Genomic DNA, 26,547 nt, shown 5'->3' on the forward strand with positions numbered 1-26,547 from the left:
ATGGCCATATCTGTGGCACTGCCTACGCTGTTTCGGCTTCGGCCCTAATTTTGTTAAATGGCTTTCCATTCTCTACACTTCCCCGAGAGCGAGGGTGGTAGTGAATGGGTGGACCTCTGCTGCTTTCCCCCTCTCGAGGGGGACGCGTCAGGGGTGCCCCATTTCTCCCCTTCTATACGCCTTGGCTGTTGAACCACTTGCTATGGCCTTGCGGGAACACCCTGGTGTCACTGGTCTGTGTTCGGGTGCTTTGGAAGAAAAGGTCGGTCTGTATGCAGATGACATGGTTCTGTACTTGGCTGATTCTGGATCCTCCCTGACTACTGCTCTCAGCCTTATCGAGGACTTTGGGACCTTCTCGGGTTTGAAAATCAACTGGGATAAGTCCCAGATATTACCTATTGACCTCTTCCCACCCCCACTGGAACAGGCATCCTTGCCTTTGCAGAGGGTTAGTTCACTCAAATACTTGGGGATTCAGGTGTCTCGGGACCTCTCAGATTATGTCCCTCTGAATGTAGAACCCCTGATTTCCTTGACTAAGAATAAGACGCAGATTTGGTCTAAACTGCCCTTGGGTGTTATGGGTCTTATAGGCTTGGTGAAAATGGTGCTGTTGCCTAAGATACTGTACATTCTCTGGCACTCACCGGTTTATATACAACTGAAATATTTTCGGGTTCTGGAATCTGTCCTTAAGTCTTTCATCTGGGGTTCGTCCAGACACAAGTTGTCTTGGAGGGCACTGAAGTGCCCCACTAGACTGGGAGGCCTGGCGGTCCCTGACCTCGGCTTGTATTATATTGCTGCACAACTCTCTCATTTTTTCTATTTTGACAAACTTGACAGGCTACGCTATGAATCTCTGGTCTGCACGCAATCCCCTGCCCATTTCCCGCACCCCTTTTGTGATATTCTCAGGGGTCTTGGAGGAGCGCCGGGGGGTTCCGGCAGACATACCTTTAGGTTCCATACCAAACGGATCTGGGATCTGGCAGTGGCGAAATTGGGTTGCCCTTTGTTTCATGACGATACGCCCCTGTGGTTTAACAGACACCTAAGGGAACTGTTGTTGATCCCTGACCCAAGGATTTGGGTACAGCATGGCATTTATTTATTGTCCCATGTGCTCCACGACGGTCGCCCCAAATAATTTGACAGACTGAAAGCCGAGTTCCATCTACCGAATTCTATGTTCTTCCGATTTCTTCAGTTGCGCCATGCCCTATCCGCACAGTTTGGTGATGCTTGTCCCCATTTGCAGCCTTTGGATGTACTGCTGGTTGCAAAGAGGGACAAACCACGGCAGCTGATCTCTTTGTTTTATGATATGCTTCTTAACCCCTCGTCGACGCAGCTGGCCTATGCCCTTAAGGCCCCATGGGTGGATTGTGCTGGTGACATGGACGATGATGATTGGAGTGAGGTGCTGGAAGTGGGTAAATTGGTGTCTCCCAAGATGTCTGACAGACTGACACATACCTACATTTTACATAGATGCTATCTTACGCCTGTCAGGATGGCGAAATTTGATCCTTCCCGATCCCCGGATTGCCCCAAATGCCTCCTTTCCCCCGGGACGTTTGAGCATTTAATTTGGCAATGCCCTCGTATTAATTGTTTCTGGCAACAAGTTGTTCAGTTCCTACATGACCAAATGGGCTCCCCAGTCTCATTGGATCCTAGGCAGTGCCTACTGGGCTTGTTCCCAGATTTAGATGTCGATAAAAATTCTTTGAAATTCATACATGAGACATTGTTTAGTGCCCGTAAGTTGTTAGCTCGCAGTTGGATGCAATCCTCGCCTCCTACCCTGGCCGCGTGGATTGCTGATATCAATGCTACTCTGCCATATAAGAAGCTGATATATGTTAATAGGGGGTGTCCTGCTAAGTACCATAAAATTTGGGATAGATGGCTACAGTCGTCACTGACGTGTGCTACCTAAGAGTCCATTCTACATATCGTATAGTTGAGGTTATGTTTTCCTATACTGCACGCACTGGATGGCTGCTGAGACGCATGATGTGGCTTGGATGGGCCCTTCTGGCCCGGGTGGGGGTCCCCATGGCAGTTTTTTTTTTTTTTGGATTTTGTTTCGGGGGGGGGGGGTTTGTTGTTTTTGCATATGCCACTTAATTATGGTTGACAGTATTGCATTTATCACTTGTCTTTTTATACTTACTGTATAATTTTGTGGTTTAATAAACTTTGATTTTGATTTAAAAAAAAAAAACCCTACTAGTTGCTATCTTGGGACTACAGAATGACTACACTCTATGTTGTGTAGAATAGCATAGGAGATGCTATTAGGAGTTTAGTAAAATAATAATTGGCTGGGCTGACACAAAGTCCACAAAAATGAGGTGTGTGATCAGCCCAAACACATGCAGAGTGGATTTCTGGCAGATCAATGGGTACTTTTCTGTTCTAGCAGTGTCTTTAAAGCTATTAAACACTGGTAAATGAGCATGTACAATACTGTAAGCAAGTGTAGATTACTTAAGTAGTGGTATCTACTTCAGTGTTTTCCAGCTTCCAGAGACATTAGCCATGTATGTTATACACACAGTTACATTGGTCCGAACTGCACCAATGTATAACATGCCAATGCCTGGAATTATTCTTTAAGTGATTCAACTTGCAAGTAATCTCACAACACTAAAATATACATCGTTATTATAACAAACTTTACAGGAAGAACAACCAACTTACTGTCAACAGGGTTCCTCATTGGATAAGACTGTGTGTAGTTGTTCACACACTGAACTAACTGAGGGCTAGTGGAAGCACAGAAGTTCTCCACTGCTTTGATTTGTGATGGCCCTGGTGATGAATCTGTGCGAAATATAGCCTGACAATACTCCCGGCAGTTGGTATGCCGACCAGCATAGCTGCAGCATACAGATCCCACTGAAAGAAACAGAGAAAGCTCAAAATTACTAAGTCTGTTAAAATCATTAAAAAAACATTATGCAGATTTGACTTACAAGAATAAGAAAAAACTTCCATACTAGCGCTATAGTCCATAAGATCCTCAAAATAAAAATAATTGGAGAAATAAAGTCACAAAATTGTTCCACCCAAGGGTTAATGAAGTCAAGTAAGTTTTTATGATCTCTATAGTCCACCAAGGAAGGGGGTAACCCAGCATAATGTGCACCACGATGTGCAGCTCCATAGACCAGTGGGAAACGGACAGCAGGAAAAACAAAGAGAGAGAAAGAATGTATGGTTGAGCGAACATGGACTTTATTGTTCGGGATCATACCGGACTTTTGGGTGTTCGGTACCCAGACACAGACCCGAACATTTTACTGTATATTCAGGATACAGTCCGTTGTTCGGTGATTTTATTTCATGTTTTGGCACGGTTTTAATGTTTTGGCGCGGTTTTAATGCCACAGTTTCAACAGCTGCAGGGCAGGCAATCAACAAGCGTTTAACTAGTGTGCCCTTAGAAGCCATCACAGCCATGCCTACTAATGACATGGCTGTGATTGGCCAGTGCACCATGTGACCCAGCCTCTATATAAGCTGGAGTCACGTAGCGCCACACGTCACTCTGCTCTAACTACTGTAGGGTCAGGTTCCTGCTGCTGCTGATATGAGGGAGAGATAGGAGATTATTGTAGGGGCAGGCTGGAGATTGCTTTCAGGGAAAGAATAGGAGAATCTTCTTTAATCAGACAGCGATCTACATCGATTTTATTGTGTGGGGGTGCAGTGCACAATCTTTTTGCCCTGACCTGAGCCCAGTGAGGAGGAGGGAGAAAAAAAAACTTTTATCAGTCTGTTAGGTGGGCGGCGTGTAGCGGCCATGTAATGCAAGCTCAGTGCATATGTGTCTGCCTAATCTGGATTTAAAAAAACAAACACGTTTTTTTCCTTCATATTTTACTGTGACATACAGTGTTTAGACACTGCTGTTCTAATCTGCTATTCAAAAATCACCAATTTAAGGGGAAAATAATAAATTTTCAGTTTTTAGGGAAAAATCATTATTTTTCAGTTATTCATTCAAATGTGTTTTTATTCAATAGCAGAATAGAACAACAACAGTATCCAACCTGTTAGGTGGGTGGCGTGCGGCGTGTAGCGGCCATGTAATGCAAGCTCAGTGCATATGTGTCTGCCTAATCTGGATTTAAAAAAAAAAAGTTTTTTCTTTCATATTTTACTGTGAAAACAGTGTTTAGACACTGCTGTTCTAATCTGCTATTCAAAAATCACCAATTAAAGGGAACAATAAAAATGTTTCATTCATACGTTACTGTGAGATACACCCTTTGGATACTGTTATTCTATTCCGCTATTCAATAAACACCCATTTAGGGAAAAAAAATTGCGGCCTAGTCTGCATATTTTACTGCGAGATACACCCGTTGTATACTGTTGTTCTATTCCGCTATTCAATAAACACCCATTTAGGGAAAAAATATTAAATTGCGGCCTAGTCTGTATCTCTACGTGTCAGATACACCCGTTGTATACTGTTGTTCTAGTCCGCTATTCAATAAACACCCATTTAAGGTAAAAATATTAAATTGCGGCCTAGTCTGCATATGTTACTCTGAGATACACCCTTTGGATACTGTTGTTCTAATCTGCTATTCAATAAACACCCATTTAGGGGAAAGAAAGATATTAAATTGCGGCTTAGTCTGTATAAGTATGTGTGAGATACACCCTTTGGATACTGTTGTTCTATTCTGCTATTCAATAAACACCCATTTAGGGGAAAGACAGATATTAAATTGCAGCTTAGTCTGTATCTGTACGTTTGAGATACACCCGTTGTATACTGTTGTTCTATTCTGCTATTCAATAAACACCCATTAAGGGGAAAATTAATAATTTGGCAGCGTTTGCTGATTATGTTACTGTGAGATACACCCTTTAAATTTGTTTGGCGCATCTCCTTCCACCACCGAGAATTGCAGGGCGCTTCAGTTTGCCTCCTGTTGCTAACTCCTACTCTGCTTCCTCATCGTCATCCTCTACCGCCTCTGCATCCGGAGCAGTGATCATTTCCAAGGCTTTCAGGGCAGTCATTCACAAGTGGCTCCAAGGGTGGGTTCCTGCACCGACAAACGCCAGGTACACAATTGTCCAGCAAGGGCACAGTTCTGGAGGATGACGAGGTGGAGGAGGAGGAGATGCAGGAGGAGGAACCATGTTCACAGCAGGGTGGCACCCAGATAACTGATAACAACAGATACTACACTTGATCTTAGCCAAAAGGTCGAGAAGAAATGCTGGTGGCATTCCCACCTGACAGCGGGAGCACAGTGGAAGCACAAGGCGAAGGCAGAGGAGGAGGAGGTCGCCAACGCAGCCAGGGCACCGCCAGCACCTCATAAGGCAGGGTTAGCATGTATGAAATGTGGAAAAGCTTTGTTGGCATGCCACAACAACCAGGGCCACCAGCTGTTTTTTTTTTTTTTTAAGCCCGTGGTGTGTGAACACACTCAGGCTATCACCCGGTGGGTGCATAAACAAGTGCACACCAAAAAAGTGAAACATAAAAAAAAGTGCACAGGGTGTACACATGGTCCTTGACCCTGATCCTCCGGGGCGCAAGGCTCCTGACAGGGACTGGGGTACTTACACTGGCTAACCTGGCCGAAACCAGGCAGCCCCGTTCTTTAGGAGGTCTGCTGAAACAGACCACCCCAAGTACTAGGTGGGGCTCTCCTGAAGAGAGACCCCATGAGAGAGGGCGAACCAAGCCAGAAGGTCATATCCACCCCCTCCCAAGACTTTCAGGGACAGGCCCAAGGACCTACACCCTACTACTCACTCTGTGCAAAATAAAGTGTACCGCCGCAATAAAAAAAACACAAAACGTGAGACACACAACACATAAAAGTGGGGAAAGGGATAGTGAAGAAGTGCAAAGGTTAGTGCCACGTTGCAATACTATGGCAGGCCTTTCGGCCAGGAATAAAAAATTCCTCTGGTCCTGACTCCTGAACAAAAGGCCCGGCCCTAGAGGCAGATGTGAAAAACGTGTGTAGGAAGTGCAGTGTCCTTGGTGCCATACTCATAGTGTTGCCATCCACCGTGAATTATGGCACCCCTGGACTGCCACTCCAGGGGCACATACACCACAGGCTTTTCAGAATCCTGGTCCCTGGCAAGACCAGTGCAGCCCCGTCCCTTCCAGAAGGCCTCAGAACTTAGACAGCTTTGGGAGAGCCCGGCCCACAACCAGGGACACATACCTTTTCCAACGCCAGACTCAACCCAGAAGGGGGAAAAAAGCCCCCCCCCGCCGCCATCACCATTCCTTACCATATACAGTTCCTTACCGTTCCTTATGTACTGTACGCGTACTGAATGACGGGTCTGCCCCCTTCAACTTCTGGGTCTCCAAATTGGGCACATGAACTGAGCTTGCCCTTTATGCACTGGAGGTGCTGGCCTACCCTGCAGCAAGTGTATTATCTGAACATGTATTTAGCACGGCTGGGGGCGTTATCACAGACAAGCGCAGCCGCCTGTCCAGAACCAATGTGGACAAGCTCACGTTCATTAAAATGAACCAGGCATGGATCCCACAGGACTTGTTCGTACCTTGTGCAGAACAGACATGTACACCGGCCTTACCCAGCCATTGTTGTATTTTTGATCTTTCTCACTCTTTTGGGGTGTACCCTAATTTAAAAAGAAATAAAATTAAAAACAAAAACCAGTGTTGGCTATCTCGTCCTCCTCCACTGCCGCTTCCACCTACACCGCCACATCCACCGCCACCTCAACCTCCTACTCCAATAGGTGCCTCGTCCTCCTAGATCAAGATGATTATTTTTTTTCTGTTTTTTTATCTTATTTTAAGTTATTTCCCTATCCACATTTGATTGCAGAGCACTTGCCATGCTCTTAAGAAGAGTTTGCTGCCATTTGCAGCCCTCTAGCCCTTTCCATGTTTTTTTTAGAGCCATTATAGTGCTCAAAAGTTCAGGTCACCATTGACTTCAATAGGTTTCGGGATCGAGGTAAAGTTCGGGTTAAGTTCGGGTCACGAACCTGGACTTTTTTTTCAAGTTCGGCCGAACCCGGACATCCAGGTGTTCGCTCAACTCTAAAAGAGTGGTCTGGCTCCTAGTGCAACACCATTTATTCAATAAATATAAAAGCAACAACAAAACACAATGCACTCACATTGTTGTATGTGTAAAAGAGTGTCTGTGTCAGGCTGTAATTTCTCCCTAGCGGCTGGGGCTCCTGGCAGGATTTAAAAAGAGCTGGAGGTAGATGGTCCCAGTATGTCAGCGTGCAGCCAACAAGCTGCACGTGAGCCACCTGCCAACGACAGAGATCCTCAGATCACAGGGAAGCCAGGCTTGTCTTCACAAACACGTGATCTTCGGGCAGTACCAGCTGACAAGGAACACTTGCCAAGACAATGTGTTTTCATAGGTTTGCCACATGTTATCATAGGGGCTCTTAAAAAGTACCATTGTTGGGATTGTTAACCGATTCATTGCCAGTTAGTAGGCTTCCACAAGAAACACATAGCTATTAGTTAAAAGGCAACTTGATTTGTAGTCAGTATACACCTTGAAATTCATTGACCCCTTCTTCAATGTGCGCTAAAAGTGGCAGTCCTGCCACAAGACATTTACTCTAAGATAACCTTTTTAAAGAGGTGATTATGAAAAAGTTTTTAAGAAATTCTTTAGGAACATTGTAAACCTTTACATTTTCACATTACTCTGTATGTATTTTATTAAATCATTATATATATATATATATATATATATATATATATATATATATATATATATATATATATATATATATATATATATATATATATATATATTATATATATAATATTAGATATAACAATGTCCACATTAGCAGCGCTTCTAACAAAGTTGTTCCTCCTCTCCCACTCGATGCTTGTAAAAGAAATAGATAACAGAATATTGGAATGTTCACAAGATCAAAGATAGTGCAAATCAAAGAGCATAGTCTTTCAGTAATATGATCCAGTGCTTTCAAACGGACTCCTGTCCCCACACCTCGTGGGACCTCTCCCTAAGGATAAAACACTCACCAGAAATCAGAGAGAAATGAGCCTTAAATAACAAAGGGTCAGGCCAAGCCGTCCAGTTCAATCTGCCTTGCCTTCTCTGATATCCACAGAACAAGGATCTGAACGAGTTAACACATGATCTCACATCACCACTCCACTCTGGGAAGAAATTACAGCCTGAAACGGACGCTAGTTTACCCATACAACAATGTGAGTGCATTGTGTTTTATTGTTGCTTTTATTGCTATTGAATAAATGGTGTTGCACTAGGAGCCGGTGCGCTTTGTCTCTCTATTTAGATTTAACTTACAACAACTTAAAGTGGTTCTAAAGCCTCAAGGTCTTTTACCTTAATGCATTCTATGCATTAGGGAAAAAACCTTCTCTGCTACAGGATCCCCCTTTATACTTACCTGAGCCAGATTCGATCCACCGACGTGCACAAGAGCAGCGCCTATTGATGCTGACTCCTTTCTCATGGGGCAGATTGATAGCAGCAAGAGCCATTGGCTCTCACTCCTGTCAAACTCCAGTGATGAGGAAGGAGTGGGCGTGGCTGAGTCCTGCTGTCTTTGCCAATGAACAGAGCAGCAGGGCTCAGGAGGGAGCACGCATGAGTGCCCCTTTCCCATGGAGGCACTGGACAGATTTCCTTTACAATCGTTTTAAAGTTGTAGTCTAGGTAAATATAAAATACACCGATAATTGCAGCCCTGCAAACATGAATGCATTATTAAATGTATTTTTAAATGGTAGCAGCTTAAGTATCAGGGTCTTACATTCCCTGTACAGCAAGGCCTGAGTGTCAGAGGAAATAGCAACGCAGGGAAGGAGCCATTCAGTTTATATGCTGATAAGATGCATGCTGATAGGAAGAGAAAGCTTAGTGACAAGAGAGACGGCTCATCACCATGCCACATTTCCAGACTGGAGAGGGTCCAGGACAACCAGGGCTCAGAGAAGGAGGGTAAATGAAGCTGGCCATCAGACTGAGGACACCCAACAACAGAAAATCAAAAGTACTGCAGTGGAAATCGCTAGATTAAAGCTGAATATTTCAGTAAATGCTGTTATTTTCTATTTACTCTTTGCTGAGCTATTCATTTTTATTTTGTAATTTTTGGCTGGAGTTTGTTTTAAGATGATCATGGTACTGTTGTCTAATTAAATCATATTTTCTTATTGATTTTTACAGGGAAGGACAATAAAAGCTAAAAGTTCCAATAACCGTGGTCACCATAGACGAATAGACAGAATGCGCCCATTTACCAGGTACACATATAGAAACCTAACAAGGGTTCTAACCCCTCACCACTGTAAACAAAATCTAAAAAAGTTTTGCCTTTGGATACACTTTAAAAATATAAAATGCCTAAATGTAACTTATCTGTGCACAGGTGCACTTAAAGCAGCAATACTGAAGTGAGTGGTAGAAACCCATGGCCATCCCAATTAAAGTGGCCTGTAGGCAAGACAACCCCCCTTCCTATGCTAATTGGTTTGAACTGTTTGCCACCTTGCATATGTTAAACTGTTTCTTTCTCCTTATGTATGACAAAAGCATGTAGCAGGTTCAAGACTTTATTGCCTTGTTCTTTGGTGGGGGGGGGGGGGGGGTGTGCAGCTCAGCCCATCTGTGACCCCATATTTCCTGCTGCAGCCTGCGACTTATAAAAGCACAGGCAAGCTGACAAGGACACACAGATTGCCAGCAGCTACAGGGGAATTTCCCCTCTCCTTCTCTCTCCGTGCAGTGAGTGAGAGACATATTCACAGACCCTCAGTGCCCTCCCCTGTTTCTCCATTGGCAGGAGGGGTTGGCCAATCCAGGGAGAACTGAAAAACTGCAAGGAAATCTCGGATATGTAGTCCCCAACCCAGGCTGCCCACTGTAAACTTCAGGATAAAAACTACTTAAATCGTCAGCTCATAAACCGAGATGAGGGATCTTGCAGCAGAGGCTTCCTGGGGGAGGGGGAGTCAGTTACTATGAAGTGTGAGGAAGACCGGATGCTAGAGAAGGGTGCTGATGGTTCCTGCTACAGCTCCGAAGTCAGCAGCTGACATCCAGGGCTACAGAGAGGACCCGAGTGAATCTTCAGGCGTCCCTGTCAGTGTGTGCTGTTTCCGTGTGGAGGTGGCCAGTCGGGAAAACCTGGAGGATTGATCCTATGATATATCCCCCCTGGGCCTCTGGATACAGGATTGGTGAGAGGGCACTTGCCCAATCCTCCCTAAGCCAGAACACTGAACTTCTGTTGTTGCACTTGCTCACTTGATTAGGAGAATCTGTGATGCTGTTACACTCTGTTTGGCAGTGATAGTACCTGCTAGATTAAGCTGAAGATTACCAACACCATTTGAGTTTCTATTCCTTTCTATCTACCAAGTTCTCTTTGGATGTACTTTGTTCTCTACATAAAAGAAATTTCAACAAGTGCACCACCATAAAGTCATCTAAAGTCTGAAGGGCCCTATCTACACTCAGGTCTCTAGTCATTATATGAGCGCGTTTAGGTTGTGGGTTAATTCAGTGCACTGAATCAGGTATTGTGTTTGAACAGGCCTATTGGGACTGTGGTGCTGGGGTGAAGAAGGGAGAGAACTGACATAGAAAACAAGGTCAATCCTCTGCCCTCCTGATGCCTGGACTCATATAGCCCAATTTAAGTAGAGTTGGCAGTTAATTTACTGAAGTAATATCTACCATATAATTTGTTACTTTTGTATGTTTACCTCTGCTGTCTTGGTTATTTCAATTAAACGAGTCCCCTGAGAGCAGACAGATTTGATCTTTGAGGTTCCTCCTAAAGCCCTTTATTCCTTGTTCACCCATGCATATCTGCTTACTATTTAATATTGTTACTGTTGTTTTCTTTCCTTCCTTAAGCAAGTTCACAGAAAAGATAATTTCTGTGTCCACTCAACCTGTGTTAATTTTCTTTGGTATTTATACTAACAATTGTTGCCAGGTGTACCAGCGACGTAGGCAGAGTAAGGAACCAACAATATTCAAGCCGCTCCTGTGGAAGTAGAGCTACGCGTGGGGGCTTGTCTGGGATATATCGCTACTCTGCAATCAACTCCTCAAGACAGCATCTCTACAAGTACCAGGATGGACCCCCCCTGCTGCTATTTTGTGGTGTGGTGACGAAGTGGCACCCAGAGTTGAGCGTGGTGATTGAGCACCCTGGGGAGACCTGGACTGAAGGACAGAACAGTCAAGCAGTGAAGACATTGGCCTCAGACTGGAAAGTATAGGTGATTGACATCAGATCAGACCATGGGACCTCCCGCACATATGCCTTGTTAGAGTGGAAGCAAAAAGTCCCAGACAGTTTCAGATGCATCTGTTTGCAGTTGGCCAACAAAACTGAGCTTTGCATAATCCAGCTGAAAAGTTCCAGATGAGTGTCCAACAAGTTCCAGTCAAGCTGAAGCAATTAAACAAGTAGCCCCCTCCACAGTGCACCTGGCCATGATCGAGCCAGAATTCTTTACACCCCTGGGAGACTTGTGTCAAAATGTCAGAAGGGCACTCCAGCGTGTTCTGAAGCTGGATATTGAAAGCTGAGGATCTTCTTGGGGAAACAGCCCGTGTCCCCTGGAGAGGAAAAGTATAAATTAGGCAGGGTAAAACACAGGGGGGGGGGGTCTCAAAGTGATCTCAAAGTGAGCGTGAAAGAGGACCTAGTTGATGGAGAGTGTAAAGAGTCTGAAGCAGTATGGATGGAAATGTACATGGGTGTACGTAATACAAAGACAATTTTATGATTGCTCTGTTGGACCTGGTAATCTCAAACCATGCAGAGCTTATTCATATAAAAGAACATCTGGGTAGCAGTGACCATAATATGATTTCATTTAATGTTAGCTGTAAGCAACAACGCATACAGGAAATATAAAAACACTTAACTTTAAGAGAGCAAATTTTCCAAGGATGAGGGCTGCTCTCCAAGACTTAAACTAGGAGGGAATATTGGCATAGATGAACACAGAACAGAAATGGGAATTCTTCAAAAAGACTGTATGCAAACTCACTGCAAAGTATATTCCCATGGGCAATACGTTTAAAAGGGTAAAAATAAAACCAATGTGGCTCACAAGCAAAGTTAAAAAAGCAATAAATAATAAGAAAAGAGCTTTTAAAAAATATAAAAATGAAGGAACGCTATCATTGTTTAATTGTTATAAAGAATATAACACAATGTGTAAAAAGGAAATCAAGGATAAATGAACAACAGATTGCAAAAGATAGTAGGACAAACCCCAAAAAATTCTTCAAATAGATTAACAGTAAAAAGGTTAGGTCTGAGCATGTAGGCCCTTTACAAAATAATCTTGAGTGGGTGACTGGGAACAAAGAGAAAGCAAATTTATTAAATTCTTTCTTCAGCTCTGTGTATACAAAGGAGCATGGGGGAGCTCATGACCATAATGAGGATGGTATTGACACAGCCTCAAATGATCCACAATGGCTCAAATGTGATATGGTCCAGAAATATTAAGAGATAAAGCACCTGGACCAGATGGCATCCACCTACACATCCTAAAAGAATTGAGCTCTGCAATTTCAAAGCCTTTGTTTCTGATTTTTAGGGACTCGTTAAGGACTAGAATAGCACCACTGGATTGGCATAGGGCCAATGTGGTGCATATATTTAAAAAGGGATCAAAGTCTTTGCCAAGTAACTATAGACCTGTTAGTTTAAATTCTATATTCGGGAAGATACTGGAGAAGATACATAGATGAGTTACATAGTTAGTGAGTAGTGTTGAGCGAACACGGACTGTATTATTCGTGTTCGTACCGAATAATTGGATTTTTGTTACCCGAACACGGACACGGACACTTTACTGTATGTTCGGGTAAAAAATCCGTGTTCGGTCGTTTTATTTCCGGGTTTTGCATGTTTTGGCGCTCTTTTCATGGCGGGCTTTCAACAGCCAATCAACAATCGTTTAACTGGTGTGCCTTAAGCTATCCCAGCCATGCCTGCAAATGTATGAGTAGCTGTGATTGGCCGTCTGAAGCATGTGACCAAGTCTTTATTAGTTCGAGGCAGCCGCAGCGGCGTCATTCTGCTGCTTAGCTCAGGGACAGAGCACACATACGTGCTGGCTGCTGATTAGGGAAAGACAGGCAGGGAAAACGAATTGGTGTCCGGATAGAATTTAGGGTCAGGTCGGAGTGTTTAGGCAGGGCGAGTTGTAGGCATTTTAGGGATAGAGTCTGCTGAATTATAGGGTCAGTGTGTTCTACAAACTACAATCGATATTGCTGTGTGGTGTGGGATAGGAGATAGGCAGGTGTCAGTGATCCACATCCATTTTTCTGTGTGTGGGCTGCAGTGAACACAATCTTTTTGGGGTGCAGTGAACACAATCCTTTTGGGGTGCAGTGAACAAAATCTTTGTGGGGTACAGTGAACACAATCTTTGTGGGGTGCAGTGAAGACAATCCTTGTGGGGTGCAGTGAAGACAATCCTTGTGGGGTACAGTGAACACAATCTTTGTGGGGTGCAGTGAAGACAATCCTTTTGGGGTGCAGTGAACACAATCTTTGTGGGGTGCAGTGAACAAAATCTTTGTGGGGTACAGTGAACACAATCTTTGTGGGGTACAGTGAACAAAATCTTTGTGGGGTACAGTGAACACAATCTTTGTGGGGTGCAGTGAAGACAATCCTTGTGGGGTGCAGTGAAGACAATCCTTGTGGGGTGCAGTGAACAAAATCTTTGGGGGGAACAGTGAACACAATCTTTGTGGGGTACAGTGAACACAATCTTTGTGGGGTGCAGTGAAGACAATCCTTGTGGGGTGCAGTGGTGCAGTGAAGACAATCCTTGTGGGGTGCAGTGAACAAAATCTTTGGGGGGTACAGTGAACACAATCTTTGTGGGGTACAGTGAACACAATCTTTGTGGGGTGCAGTGAAGACAATCCTTTTGGGGTGCAGTGAACACAATCTTTGTGGGGTACAGTGAACACAATCTTTGTGGGGTGCAGTGAAGACAATCATTGTGGGGTGCAGTGAAGACAATCCTTGTGGGGTACAGTGAACACAATCTTTGTAGGGTGCAGTGAAGACAATCCTTTTGGGGTGCAGTGAACACAATCTTTGTGGGGTGCAGTGAACAAAATCTTTGTGGGGTGCAGTGAACAAAATCTTTGTGGGGTACAGTGAACACAATCTTTGTGGGGTACAGTGAACACAATCTTTGTGGGGTGCAGTGAAGACAATCCTTTTGTGGTGCAGTGAACACAATCTTTGTGGGGTACAGTGAACACAATCTTTGTGGGGTGCAGTGAAGACAATCCTTGTGGGGTGCAGTGAAGACAATCCTTCTGGGGTACAGTGAACACAATCTTTGTGGGGTGCAGTGAAGACAATCCTTTTGGGGTGCAGTGAACACAATCTTTGTGGGGTGCAGTGAAGACAATCTTTGTGGGGTGCAGTGAAGACAATCCTTGTGGAGTGCAGTGAAGACAATCCTTGTGGGGTGCAGTGAACAAAATCTTTGGGGGGTACAGTGAGCACAATCTTTGTGGGGTACAGTGAACACAATCTTTGTGGGGTGCAGTGAAGACAATCCTTTTGGGGTGCAGTGAACACAATCTTTGTGGGGTACAGTGAACACAATCTTTGTGGGGTGCAGTGAAGACAATCCTTGTGGGGTGCAGTGAAGACAATCCTTGTGGGGTGCAGTGAACAAAATCTTTGTGGGGTACAGTGAACACAATCTTTGTGGGGTGCCGTGAACAAAATCTTTGGGGGGTACAATGAACACAATCTTTGTGGATTACAGTGAACACAATATTTGTGGGGTGCAGTGAAGACAATTCTTTTGGGGTGCAGTGAACACAATCTTTGTGGGGTACAGTGAACACAATCTCATACTTCTGAAGATTTGAGGGTGCTGCCTTTTTCATCCTCCTCCTCCTCCTCCTCCATCCTTTTAGGTGTACAAACAATAGTAATTGGGGCCTAGTTTGCTTCTGTACGTGTGAGATACATACACTTTTTTTGATCATATTTCCTATTCCGCTATTCAATAAAAACCTTTGGGGATCAATTAAATTGCGGAATAGTCTGTGTCGGTACGTGTGAGATCCACCTTTCCAAGTTTTTGGGGTTCATCTCATACTTCTGAAGCTTTGAGGGTGCTGCCTGTTCCATACTCCTCCTCCTCCTCCTCCATCCTTTTAGGTGTACAAACAATAGTAATTGGGGCCTAGTGTGCTTCTGTACGTGTGAGATACATACACTTTTTTTTGATCATATTTCCTATTCCGCTATTCAATAAAAACCTTTGGGGATCAATTAAATTGCGGAATAGTCTGTGTCGGTACGTGTGAGATCCACCTTTCCAAGTTTTTGGGGTTCATCTCATACTTCTGAAGCTTTGAGGGTGCTGCCTGTTCCATACTCCTCCTCCTCCTCATCCATCCTTTTAGGTGTACAAACAATAGTAATTGGGGCCTAGTGTGCTTCTGTACGTGTGAGATACATACACTTTTTTGATCATATTTCCTATTCCGCTATTCAATAAAAACCTTTGGGGATCAATTAAATTGCGGAATAGTCTGTGTCGGTACGTGTGAGATCCACCTTTCCAAGTTTTTGGGGTTCATCTCATACTTCTGAAGCTTTGAGGGTGCTGCCTGTTCCATACTCCTCCTCCTCCATCCTTTTAGGTGTACAAACAATAGTAATTGGGGCCTAGTGTGCTTCTGTACGTGTGAGATACATACACTTTTTTTGATCATATTTCCTATTCCGCTATTCAATAAAAACCTTTGGGGATCAATTAAATTGCGGAATAGTCTGTGTCGGTACGTGTGAGATCCACCTTTCCAAGTTTTTGGGGTTCATCTCATACTTCTGAAGCTTTGAGGGTGCTGCCTGTTCCATACTCCTCCTCCTCCTCCTCCTCCATCCTTTTAGGTGTACAAACAATAGTAATTGGGGCCTAGTGTGCTTCTGTACGTGTGAGATACATACACTTTTTTTGATCATATTTCCTATTCCGCTATTCAATAAAAACCTTTGGGGATCAATTAAATTGCGGAATAGTCTGTGTCGGTACGTGTGAGATCCACCTTTCCAAGTTTTTGGGGTTCATCTCATACTTCTGAAGCTTTGAGGGTGCTGCCTGTTCCATACTCCTCCTCCTCCTCCTCCATCCTTTTAGGTGTACAAACAATAGTAATTGGGGCCTAGTGTGCTTCTGTACGTGTGAGATACATACACTTTTTTTTGATCATATTTCCTATTCCGCTATTCAATAAAAACCTTTGGGGATCAATTAAATTGCGGAATAGTCTGTGTCGGTACGTGTGAGATCCACCTTTCCAAGTTTTTGGGGTTCATCTCATACTTCTGAAGCTTTGAGGGTGCTGCCTGTTCCATACTCCTCCTCCTCCTCATCCATCCTTTTAGGTGTACAAACAATAGTAATTGGGGCCTAGTGTGCTTCTGTACGTGTGAGATACATACACTTTTTTGATCATATTTCCTATTCCGCTATTCAATAAAAACCTTTGGGGATCAATTAAATTGCGGAATAGTCTGTGTCGGTACGTGTGAGATCCACCTTTCCAAGTTTTTGGGGTTCATCTCATACTTCTGAAGCTTTGAGGGTGCTGCCTGTTCCATACTCCTCCTCCTCCATCCTTTTAGGTGTACAAACAATAGTAATTGGGGCCTAGTGTGCTTCTGTACGTGTGAGATACATACACTTTTTTTGATCATATTTCCTATTCCGCTATTCAATAAAAACCTTTGGGGATCAATTAAATTGCGGAATAGTCTGTGTCGGTACGTGTGAGAACCACCTTTCCAAGTTTTTGGGGTTCATCTCATACTTCTGAAGCTTTGAGGGTGCTGCCTGTTCCATACTCCTCCTCCTCCTCCTCCTCCATCCTTTTAGGTGTACAAACAATAGTAATTGGGGCCTAGTGTGCTTCTGTACGTGTGAGATACATACACTTTTTTTGATCATATTTCCTATTCCGCTATTCAATAAAAACCTTTGGGGATCAATTAAATTGCGGAATAGTCTGTGTCGGTACGTGTGAGATCCACCTTTCCAAGTTTTTGGGGTTCATCTCATACTTCTGAAGCTTTGAGGGTGCTGCCTGTTCCATACTCCTCCTCCTCCTCATCCATCCTTTTAGGTGTACAAACAATAGTAATTGGGGCCTAGTGTGCTTCTGTACGTGTGAGATACATACACTTTTTTTGATCATATTTCCTATTCCGCTATTCAATAAAAACCTTTGGGGATCAATTAAATTGCGGAATAGTCTGTGTCGGTACGTGTGAGATCCACCTTTCCAAGTTTTTGGGGTTCATCTCATACTTCTGAAGCTTTGAGGGTGCTGCCTATTCCATACTCCTCCTCCTCCTCATCCATCCTTTTAGGTGTACAAACAATAGTAATTGGGGCCTAGTGTGCTTCTGTACGTGTGAGATACATACACTTTTTTTGATCATATTTCCTATTCCGCTATTCAATAAAAACCTTTGGGGATCAATTAAATTGCGGAATAGTCTGTGTCGGTACGTGTGAGATCCACCTTTCCAAGTTTTTGGGGTTCATCTCATACTTCTGAAGCTTTGAGGGTGCTGCCTGTTCCATACTCCTCCTCCTCCTCCTCCATCCTTTTAGGTGTACAAACAATAGTAATTGGGGCCTAGTGTGCTTCTGTACGTGTGAGATACATACACTTTTTTTGATCATATTTCCCATTCCGCTATTCAATAAAAACCTTTGGGGATCAATTAAATTGCGGAATAGTCTGTGTCGGTACGTGTGAGATCCACCTTTCCAAGTTTTTGAGGTTCATCTCATACTTCTGAAGATTTGAGGGTGCTGCCTGTTCCATACTCCTCCTCCTCCTCCTCCATCCTTTTAGGTGTACAAACAATAGTAATTGGGGCCTAGTGTGCTTCTGTACGTGTGAGATACATACACTTTTTTTGATCATATTTCCTATTCCGCTATTCAATAAAAACCTTTGGGGATCAATTAAATTGTGGAATAGTCTGTGTCGGTACGTGTGAGATCCACCTTTCCAAGTTTTTGGGGTTCATCTCATACTTCTGAAGCTTTGAGGGTGCTGCCTGTTCCATACTCCACCTCCTCCTCCTCCATCCTTTTAGGTGTACAAACAATAGTAATTGGGGCCTAGTGTGCTTCTGTACGTGTGAGATACATACACTTTTTTTGATCATATTTCCTATTCCGCTATTCAATAAAAACCTTTGGGGATCAATTAAATTGCGGAATAGTCTGTGTCGGTACGTGTGAGATCCACCTTTCCAAGTTTTTGGGGTTCATCTCATACTTCTGAAGCTTTGAGGGTGCTGCCTGTTCCATACTACTCCTCCTCCTCCTCCATCCTTTTAGGTGTACAAACAATAGTAATTGGGGCCTAGTGTGCTTCTGTACGTGTGAGATACATACACTTTTTTTGATCATATTTCCTATTCCGCTATTCAATAAAAACCTTTGGGGATCAATTAAATTGCGGAATAGTCTGTGTCGGTACGTGTGAGATCCACCTTTCCAAGTTTTTGGGGTTCATCTCATACTTCTGAAGCTTTGAGGGTGCTGCCTGTTCCATACTCCTCCTCCTCTATCCTTTTAGGTGTACAAACAATAGTAATTGGGGCCTAGTGTGCTTCTGTACGTGTGAGATACTTACACTTTTTTTGATCATATTTCCTATTCCGCTATTCAATAAAAACCTTTGGGGATCAATTAAATTGCGGAATAGTCTGTGTCGGTACGTGTGAGATCCACCTTTCCAAGTTTTTGAGGTTCATCTCATACTTCTGAAGATTTGAGGGTGCTGCCTGTTCCATACTCCTCTTCCTCATCCTCCCTTTAGGGTAGGAAAAAATTTAATCGGGCCTAGTCTGTGTTTGTACGTGTGAGATACACAGTTTTTTATCCTATTCCGCTATTCAATACACACCCTTTTGGTGTAAAAAACATTAAATTGCGGCATAGTTTGCATATTTGACTGTGAGATACACCCGTGCGATACTGTTGTTCTTTTGTTCTGCTATTCAATAAAGACCTTTCTAGGGCAAGATCTTAAATTTCAGAAATATGAGGAGAGCGTCAAATAGGGGCCGTGGCCGGGGTTGTGGTGCTGCTGCTAGAGCTCCTGTTGCAAGGAGAGGACGTGGTCGATCTGTGCCAGCTACACGCACAAGTGAAACACCTTCCTCAAGTGTGAGTAGGCGACAGAACCTGCAGCAGTATTTGGTAGGGCATCATACGCCTCTAGAAGTGATGAGGCCAGAACACAGAGAGGCGATAGTAGATTGGTTTGCTGCTGACAGTGCCTCCAGTTCGTTCACATTGTCTCCCACCCAGTCTACTGCAGAAAGGTCAGAGTTGGCACCTGCAGCCAATGTCCAACCGTCTTTCACCTCACCCCCTTGCAAATCAGGCAAGCAGTCTGAGCCCCAAGCCATACAGCAGTCTCTTATTCTTTTTGAGGACTCTGTCAGCAGGGTTTCCCAGGGCCATCCACCTAGCCCTGCCCCAGAAGTGGAAGAGATTGAGTGCAGCGATGCCCAACCACTTATTTCTCAAGATGAGTACATGGAAGGACCATCACAGCACGTCTCCGATGATGACGAAACGCAGGTGCCAACTGCTGCGGCGTTCAGCATTGTGGAGACCGACAGGGAGGGCAGGGGTCAAGACTGGGTGGAAGATGATGTGGAGGACGATGAGGTCCTCGACCCCACATGGAATGAAGGTCATGCAGGTGACCTGAGTATTTTGGAGGAAGAGGCGGTGGTCGCACAGAGCCACCAGCACAGCAGAAGAGGGAGCAGGGTGCAGAAGCGGAGCGGCCGTGCCCTAGACACTACGCCTGCTACTGCCCAACGCAGCAAGGGAACGAGCGCACCAAAGTCAGCTCAAAAGAGTTCTCTAGCGTGGAAGTTCTTTAGAAAATGTGCTGATGACAGGACACGAGTGGTTTGCACCCTGTGCAATCAGAGCCTGAAGCGAGGCATAAACCTTCTCAACCTGAGCACAACCTGCATGATCAGGCATCTAAGTGCAAAGCACGAGCTGCAGTGGAGTACACACCTTCAAAACCAAGAAACGTCTCTGGCTCATCCTGCTTCCTCTTCTGCTGCAGTCTCGGCCGCTCCAGCCACCTCTGTAGTCATAACGGCACCTGCCACAGACGATCTGTCAGCAACACCACCACCTGGGTCACCAACAACCATCTCCACAATGTCCTGTGGAAGTGTTCAGCTTTCCATCTCCCAAACACTTGAGAGGAAGAGGAAGTACCCCCCTACCCACCCGCGATCCCTGGCCCTGAATGCCAGCATTTCACAATAATTGGCCTTTGAAATGCTGTCATTCCGTCTGGTGGAGACGCCCAGTTTTAAAAAGCTTATGTCGGTGGCTGTCCCACAGTACGTCGTGCCAAGCCGCCACTACTTTTCCAGGCAAGCCATCCCTTCCCTGCACAACCAAGTGGGGGAAAAAATCAGGTGTGCACTGCGCAACGCCATCTGTGCCAAGGTCCACCTAACTACCGATACGTGGACCAGTAAGCACGGTCAGGGGCGTTATATCTCCCTAACGGCACACTGGGTAAATGCAGTGGCGGATGGGCCTGAGGCGGATAGCAATTTGGCGCATGTCCTTCCACCACCGAGGATTGCAGGGCGCTTCAGTTTGCCTCCTGTTCCTAACTCATCCTACTCCGCTACCTCATCCTCTACCGCCTCCTCATCCGGACAGCGTAATACCTTCACCACCAACTTCAGCACGGCCAGGGCTAAACGACAGCAGGCAGTTTTACAACTTGCCTGTTTGGGAGACAAACCACACACCGCGCAGGAGTTGTGGAGGAGCATGGAACAGCAGACAAATGAGTGGTTGCTGCCAGCGAGCCTCAAGCCCGGCCTGGTGGTGTGCGATAATGGTTGAAATCTCATAGCAGCTCTGGGCCTAGCCGGTTTGACGCACATCCCTTGCCTGGCGCATGTGCTGAATTTGGTGGTGCAGAGGTTCCTTAAAAACCAACCCGATATGTCAGAGCTGCTGCAGAAAGTGCGGGCCGTCTGTGCGCACTTTCGGCGTTCTCACCCTGCTGCTGCTCGCCTGGCAGCGCTGCAGCGTAACTTCGTCCTTATCGCTCACCGCCTCATATGTGACGTGCCCACAAGGTGGAACTCCACCTTGCACATGCTGCAAAGACTGTGCGAGCAGCAGCAGGCCATAGTGGAGTTTCAGCTGCAGCACGCACGCGTGAGTCGCTCTGCGGAACAGCACCACTTCACCACCAATAACTGGGCCTCCATGCGAGACCTGTGTGCCTTGTTGCGCTGTTTTGAGTACTCCACCAACATGGCCAGTGGCAATGACGCCGTTCTCAGCTTAACTATCCCACTTCTATGCCTCCTTGAAAAAACAATTCGGGCGATGATGGAAGAGGATGTGGCACAGGATGAGGAGGAGGAGGAGGATGAAGAGGTAACATTTCAAAGGCTTTCAGGGCAGTCATTCGCAAGGGGCTCCGAGGGTGGGTTCCTGCACACACAAATGCCAGGGACACAATTGTCCAGCAGGGGCACAGTTCTGGAGGATGAGGAGGAGCTGGAGGAGGAGCTGGAGGAGGAGCTGGAACCATGTTCACAGCAGGGTGGCACCCAGGCCAGCTCATGGCCATCACTGGTGCGTGGCTGGGGGATACAGAGGACACGGACGATACACCTCCCACAGAGGACAGCCTTTCGTCGCCTCTGGGCAGCCTGGCACACATGAGCGATTACATGCTGCAGTGTCTCCACAACGACCACCGAGTTGCCCACATTCTAACTTGTGCTGATTACTGGGTGGCCACGCTGCTGGATCCCCGTTACAAGGACAACGTACCGTCCTTAATTCACTCACTGGAGCGCGATCGCAAGATGCGCGAGTACAAGCGCACGCTGGTAGATGCGATGCTGCTGGCATTCCCATCTGACAGCGGGGCCACAGTGGAAGCACAAGGCAGAGGAGGAGGAGGAGGAGGAGGAGGAGGTCGCCAACGCAACGAGGGCACCGCCAGCACCTCAGAAGGCAGGGTTAGCATGGGCGAAATGTGGAAAAGCTTTGTCAGCACGCCACAACAAACAGCAGCACCAGCAGCTCAGATGGAACGTCTTAGCAGGAGGCAGCATTTTACCAACATGGTGGAGCAGTATGTGTGCACATGCCTACATGTAGTGAATGAGGGGTCTGCCCCCTTCAACTTCTGGGTCTCCAAATTGGGCACATGGCCTGAGCTTGCCCTTTACGCCTTGGAGGTGCTGGCGTGCCCTGCAGCCAGTGTATTATCTGAACGGGTATTTAGCACGGCTGGGGGCGTTATAACAGACAAGCGCAGCCGCCTGTCCAGAGACAATGTGGACAAGCTCACGTTCATTAAAATGAACCAGGCATGGATCCCACGGGACTTTTCCGTACCTTGTGCAGAATAGCAATGGATACCGACCTTACCCACCCATTGTTCCATTTTTGCTCTTTCTCACTCTTTTGGGGTGTACCCTCATTTAAAATTTGTGAAAAGAAGCAGTGTTGGCTACCTCGTCCTCCTCCTCAGGGCCAGATTAACGTAGGGGCTATTGGAGCTGCAGCTCCAGGCCCCTACCTTTTATATAGGCCCCGGGTTGGCCATATTCACTGTGACCGCTCTTCTGTCACTTGTAAATAGTGATGTCGCGAACCTAAAATTCGCCGTTCGCGAACGGCGAACGCGAACATCGGCAAATGTTCGCGAACCGGGCGAACCGCCATAGACTTCAATAGGCAGGCGAATTTTAAAACACACAGGGACTCTTTCTGGCCACAATAGTGATGGAAAAGTTGTTTCAAGGGGACTAACACCTGGACTGTGGCATGCTGGAGAGGGATCACGCAAAAAAAAAAGTTCTTAAAAATTATAATTTTTTGATAGAGAGCCAATTATTGGAAAAATTAAAAAAAAATAAAAATAAAAAATTTCTTTGGATTTAGCATCTGGGGGGTCTAAAAAGTGTACCTGTGAAGTTTCAGCTCTGTAGCATGTCCAGAACCCCTAAAAAACAGCATTTGTCTTATATTTTCAGGAATATGGCTTCTCTGCGGCTGGCTTTTTCTCTTGCAGGCATTTATCGGGCATTTTTTTAGGCAGGCATGTCATTTTTTGTATTTAGTGTCTGGGGGGTCTAAAAAGTGTACCTGTCAAGTTTCAGCTCTGTAGTATGTCCAGAACCCCTAAAAAACAGCATTTTTCTTATATTTTCAGGAATATGGCTTCTCTGCGGCTGGCTTTTTCTCTTGCAGGCATTTAGCGGGCATTTTTTTAGGCAGGCATGTCATTTTTTGTATTTAGTGTCTGGGGGGTCTAAAAAGTGTACCTGTCAAGTTTCAGCTCTGTAGCATGTCCAGAACCCCTAAAAAACAGCATTTTTATTATATTTTCAGTAATACGGCTTCTCTGCGGCTGGCTTTTTCTCTTGCAGGCATTTATCGGGCATTTTTTTAGGCAGGCATGTCATTTTTTGTATTTAGTGTCTGGGGGGTCTAAAAAGTGTACCTGTCAAGTTTCAGCTCTGTAGCATGTCCAGAACCCCTAAAAAACAGCATTTTTCTTATATTTTCAGGAATACGGCTTCTCTGCGGCTGGCTTTTTCTCTTGCAGGCATTTAGCGGGCATTTTTTTAGGCAGGCATGTCATTTTTTGTATTTAGTGTCTGGGGGGTCTAAAAAGTGTACCTGTCAAGTTTCAGCTCTGTAGCATGTCCAGAACCCCTAAAAAACAGCATTTTTATTATATTTTCAGTAATACGGCTTCTCTGCGGCTGGCTTTTTCTCTTGCAGGCATTTATCGGGCATTTTTTTAGGCAGGCATGTCATTTTTTGTATTTAGTGTCTGGGGGGTCTAAAAAGTGTACCTGTCAAGTTTCAGCTCTGTAGCATGTCCAGAACCCCTAAAAAACAGCATTTTTCTTATATTTTCAGGAATACGGCTTCTCTGCGGCTGGCTTTTTCTCTTGCAGGCATTTAGCGGGCATTTTTTTAGGCAGGCATGTCATTTTTTGTATTTAGTGTCTGGGGGGTCTAAAAAGTGTACCTGTCAAGTTTCAGCTCTGTAGCATGTCCAGAACCCCTAAAAAACAGCATTTTTCTTATATTTTCAGGAATACGGCTTCTCTGCGGCTGGCTTTTTTTCTTGCAGGCATTTAGCGGGCATTTTTTTAGGCAGGCATGTCATTTTTTGTATTTAGTGTCTGGGGGGTCTAAAAAGTGTACCTGTCAAGTTTCAGCTCTGTAGCATGTCCAGAACCCCTAAAAAACAGCATTTTTCTTATATTTTCAGGAATACGGCTTCTCTGTGGCTGGCTTTTTTTCTTGCAGGCATTTAGCGGGCATTTTTTTAGGCAGGCATGTCATTTTTTGTATTCAGTGTCTGGGGGGTCTAAAAAGTGTACCTGTCAAGTTTCAGCTCTGTAGCATGTCCAGAACCCCTAAAAAACAGCATTTTTCTTATATTTTCAGGAATACGGCTTCTCTGCGGCTGGCTTTTTCTCTTGCAGGCATTTAGCGGGCATTTTTTTAGGCAGGCATGTCATTTTTTGTATTTAGTGTCTGGGGGGTCTAAAAAGTGTACCTGTCAAGTTTCAGCTCTGTAGCATGTCCAGAACCCCTAAAAAACAGCATTTTTCTTATATTTTCAGGAATACGGCTTCTCTGCGGCTGGCTTTTTTTCTTGCAGGCATTTAGCGGGCATTTTTTTAGGCAGGCATGTCATTTTTTGTATTTAGTGTCTGGGGGGTCTAAAAAGTGTACCTGTCAAGTTTCAGCTCTGTAGCATGTCCAGAACCCCTAAAAAACAGCATTTTTCTTATATTTTCAGGAATACGGCTTCTCTGCGGCTGGCTTTTTCTCTTGCAGGCATATATATCAGTGGTGGGTGGGCAGTGGCACAGTACACTCTCTGTGGACCTGACAGCAGTCACTGGCACCCAGGCAACTGCAATTTAAAAAATATATATATATTTTTTTTACTTTGCAAGCTGCTGTGCCACTTTATATATCAGTGGTGGGTGGGCAGTGGCACAGTACACTCTCTGTGGACCTGACAGCAGTCACTGGCACCCAGGCAACTGCAATTTAAAAAATATATATATATTTTTTTACTTTGCAAGCTGCTGTGCCACTTTATATATCAGTGGTGGGTGGGCAGTGGCACAGTACACTCTCTGTGGACCTGACAGCAGTCACTGGCACCCAGGCAACTGCAATTTAAAAAAAAATATATTTTTTTTTACTTTGCAAGCTGCTGTGCCACCTTATATATATCAGTGGTGGGTGGGCAGTGGCACAGTACACTCTCTGTGGACCTGACAGCAGTCACTGGCACCCAGGCAACTGCAATTTTAAAAAATATATATTTTATTTTACTTTGCAAGCTGCTGTGCCACCTTATATATCAGTGGTGGGTGGGCAGTGGCACAGTACACTCTCTGTGGACCTGACAGCAGTCACTGGCACCCAGGCAACTGCAATTTTAAAAAAATATATTTTATTTTACTTTGCAAGCTGCTGTGCCACCTTATATATCAGTGGTGGGTGGGCAGTGGCACAGTACACTCTCTGTGGACCTGACAGCAGTCACTGGCACCCAGGCAACTGCAATTAAAAAATATATATATTTTTTTTTACTTTGCAAGCTGCTGTGCCACCTTATATATCAGTGGTGGGTGGGCACACAGTGGCACTGCAGTGGGCACAGTACACTCTGTGGACCTGACAGTAACTGGCAGCCCAGGCAACTGCAATAATAAAAAATATTTTTTTTTTCAATTTATTGCAACAAGATGCTGTGCCACCGTATATATATCAGTGGTGGGCAGTGCACTGCAGTGGGTACAGTGCACTCTGTGGACCTGACACAGCACTCAATTATGACAGAGGAAAAAAAAATATTTTTTAAAATGCAAGGTACTGTGCCTGTGCCACCCGAACAGTCTGTGGTAGGTCTGTGGCCTCTCACACACAGCGGGCAGGCAACTGCAGTGTACAATAGATATATATAGATATATATATATAAAGAAAAAACTCTATTACCTTACCAGCCCTTAAAAGGGCTTTTGGGGACACTATATATATATATATATATATGTATATATATAAATAAAAAAAATCCTCAATTACCAGCCCTTAAAAGGGCTTTTGGGGACACTAGATAGATATAGATATATATATATATATATATATATAAGAAGAAACAACTCAATTACCAGCCCTTAAAAGGGCTTTTGGGGACGCTAGGTATATATATATATATATATATATATATATATATATATATATATATATATATATATAAAAAAACACAAATACCAGCCCTTAGAAGGGCTTTTTGGGGTGCTGATATTACAGCAGTAGTGGACCAAGAACACTGCAAGACCAGGAACACT

The 26,547-nt window shown here is 44.8% G+C and overlaps 1 protein-coding gene across 3 annotated transcripts in view; it reads right to left on the reverse strand.

The window, feature by feature from the left end:
* RECK (reversion inducing cysteine rich protein with kazal motifs) overlaps positions 1-26,547 on the reverse strand; it is a gene marked incomplete at its 3' end in the record, with an annotated part of 1,214,950 nt that overhangs the window by 560,675 nt on the left and 627,728 nt on the right. For all 3 annotated transcript variants that reach the window (XM_082258598.1, XM_082258597.1, XM_082258599.1), the window contains exon 8: positions 2,716-2,913. In XM_082258598.1, coding sequence (XP_082114724.1) covers positions 2,716-2,913 — 198 coding nt within the window. The remainder of the gene's footprint in view (positions 1-2,715; positions 2,914-26,547) is intronic.

Source organism: Pelophylax lessonae (assembly GCF_965119305.1).
Source record: "Pelophylax lessonae genome assembly, chromosome: 5".
NCBI classification, from domain to species: domain Eukaryota; kingdom Metazoa; phylum Chordata; class Amphibia; order Anura; family Ranidae; genus Pelophylax; species Pelophylax lessonae.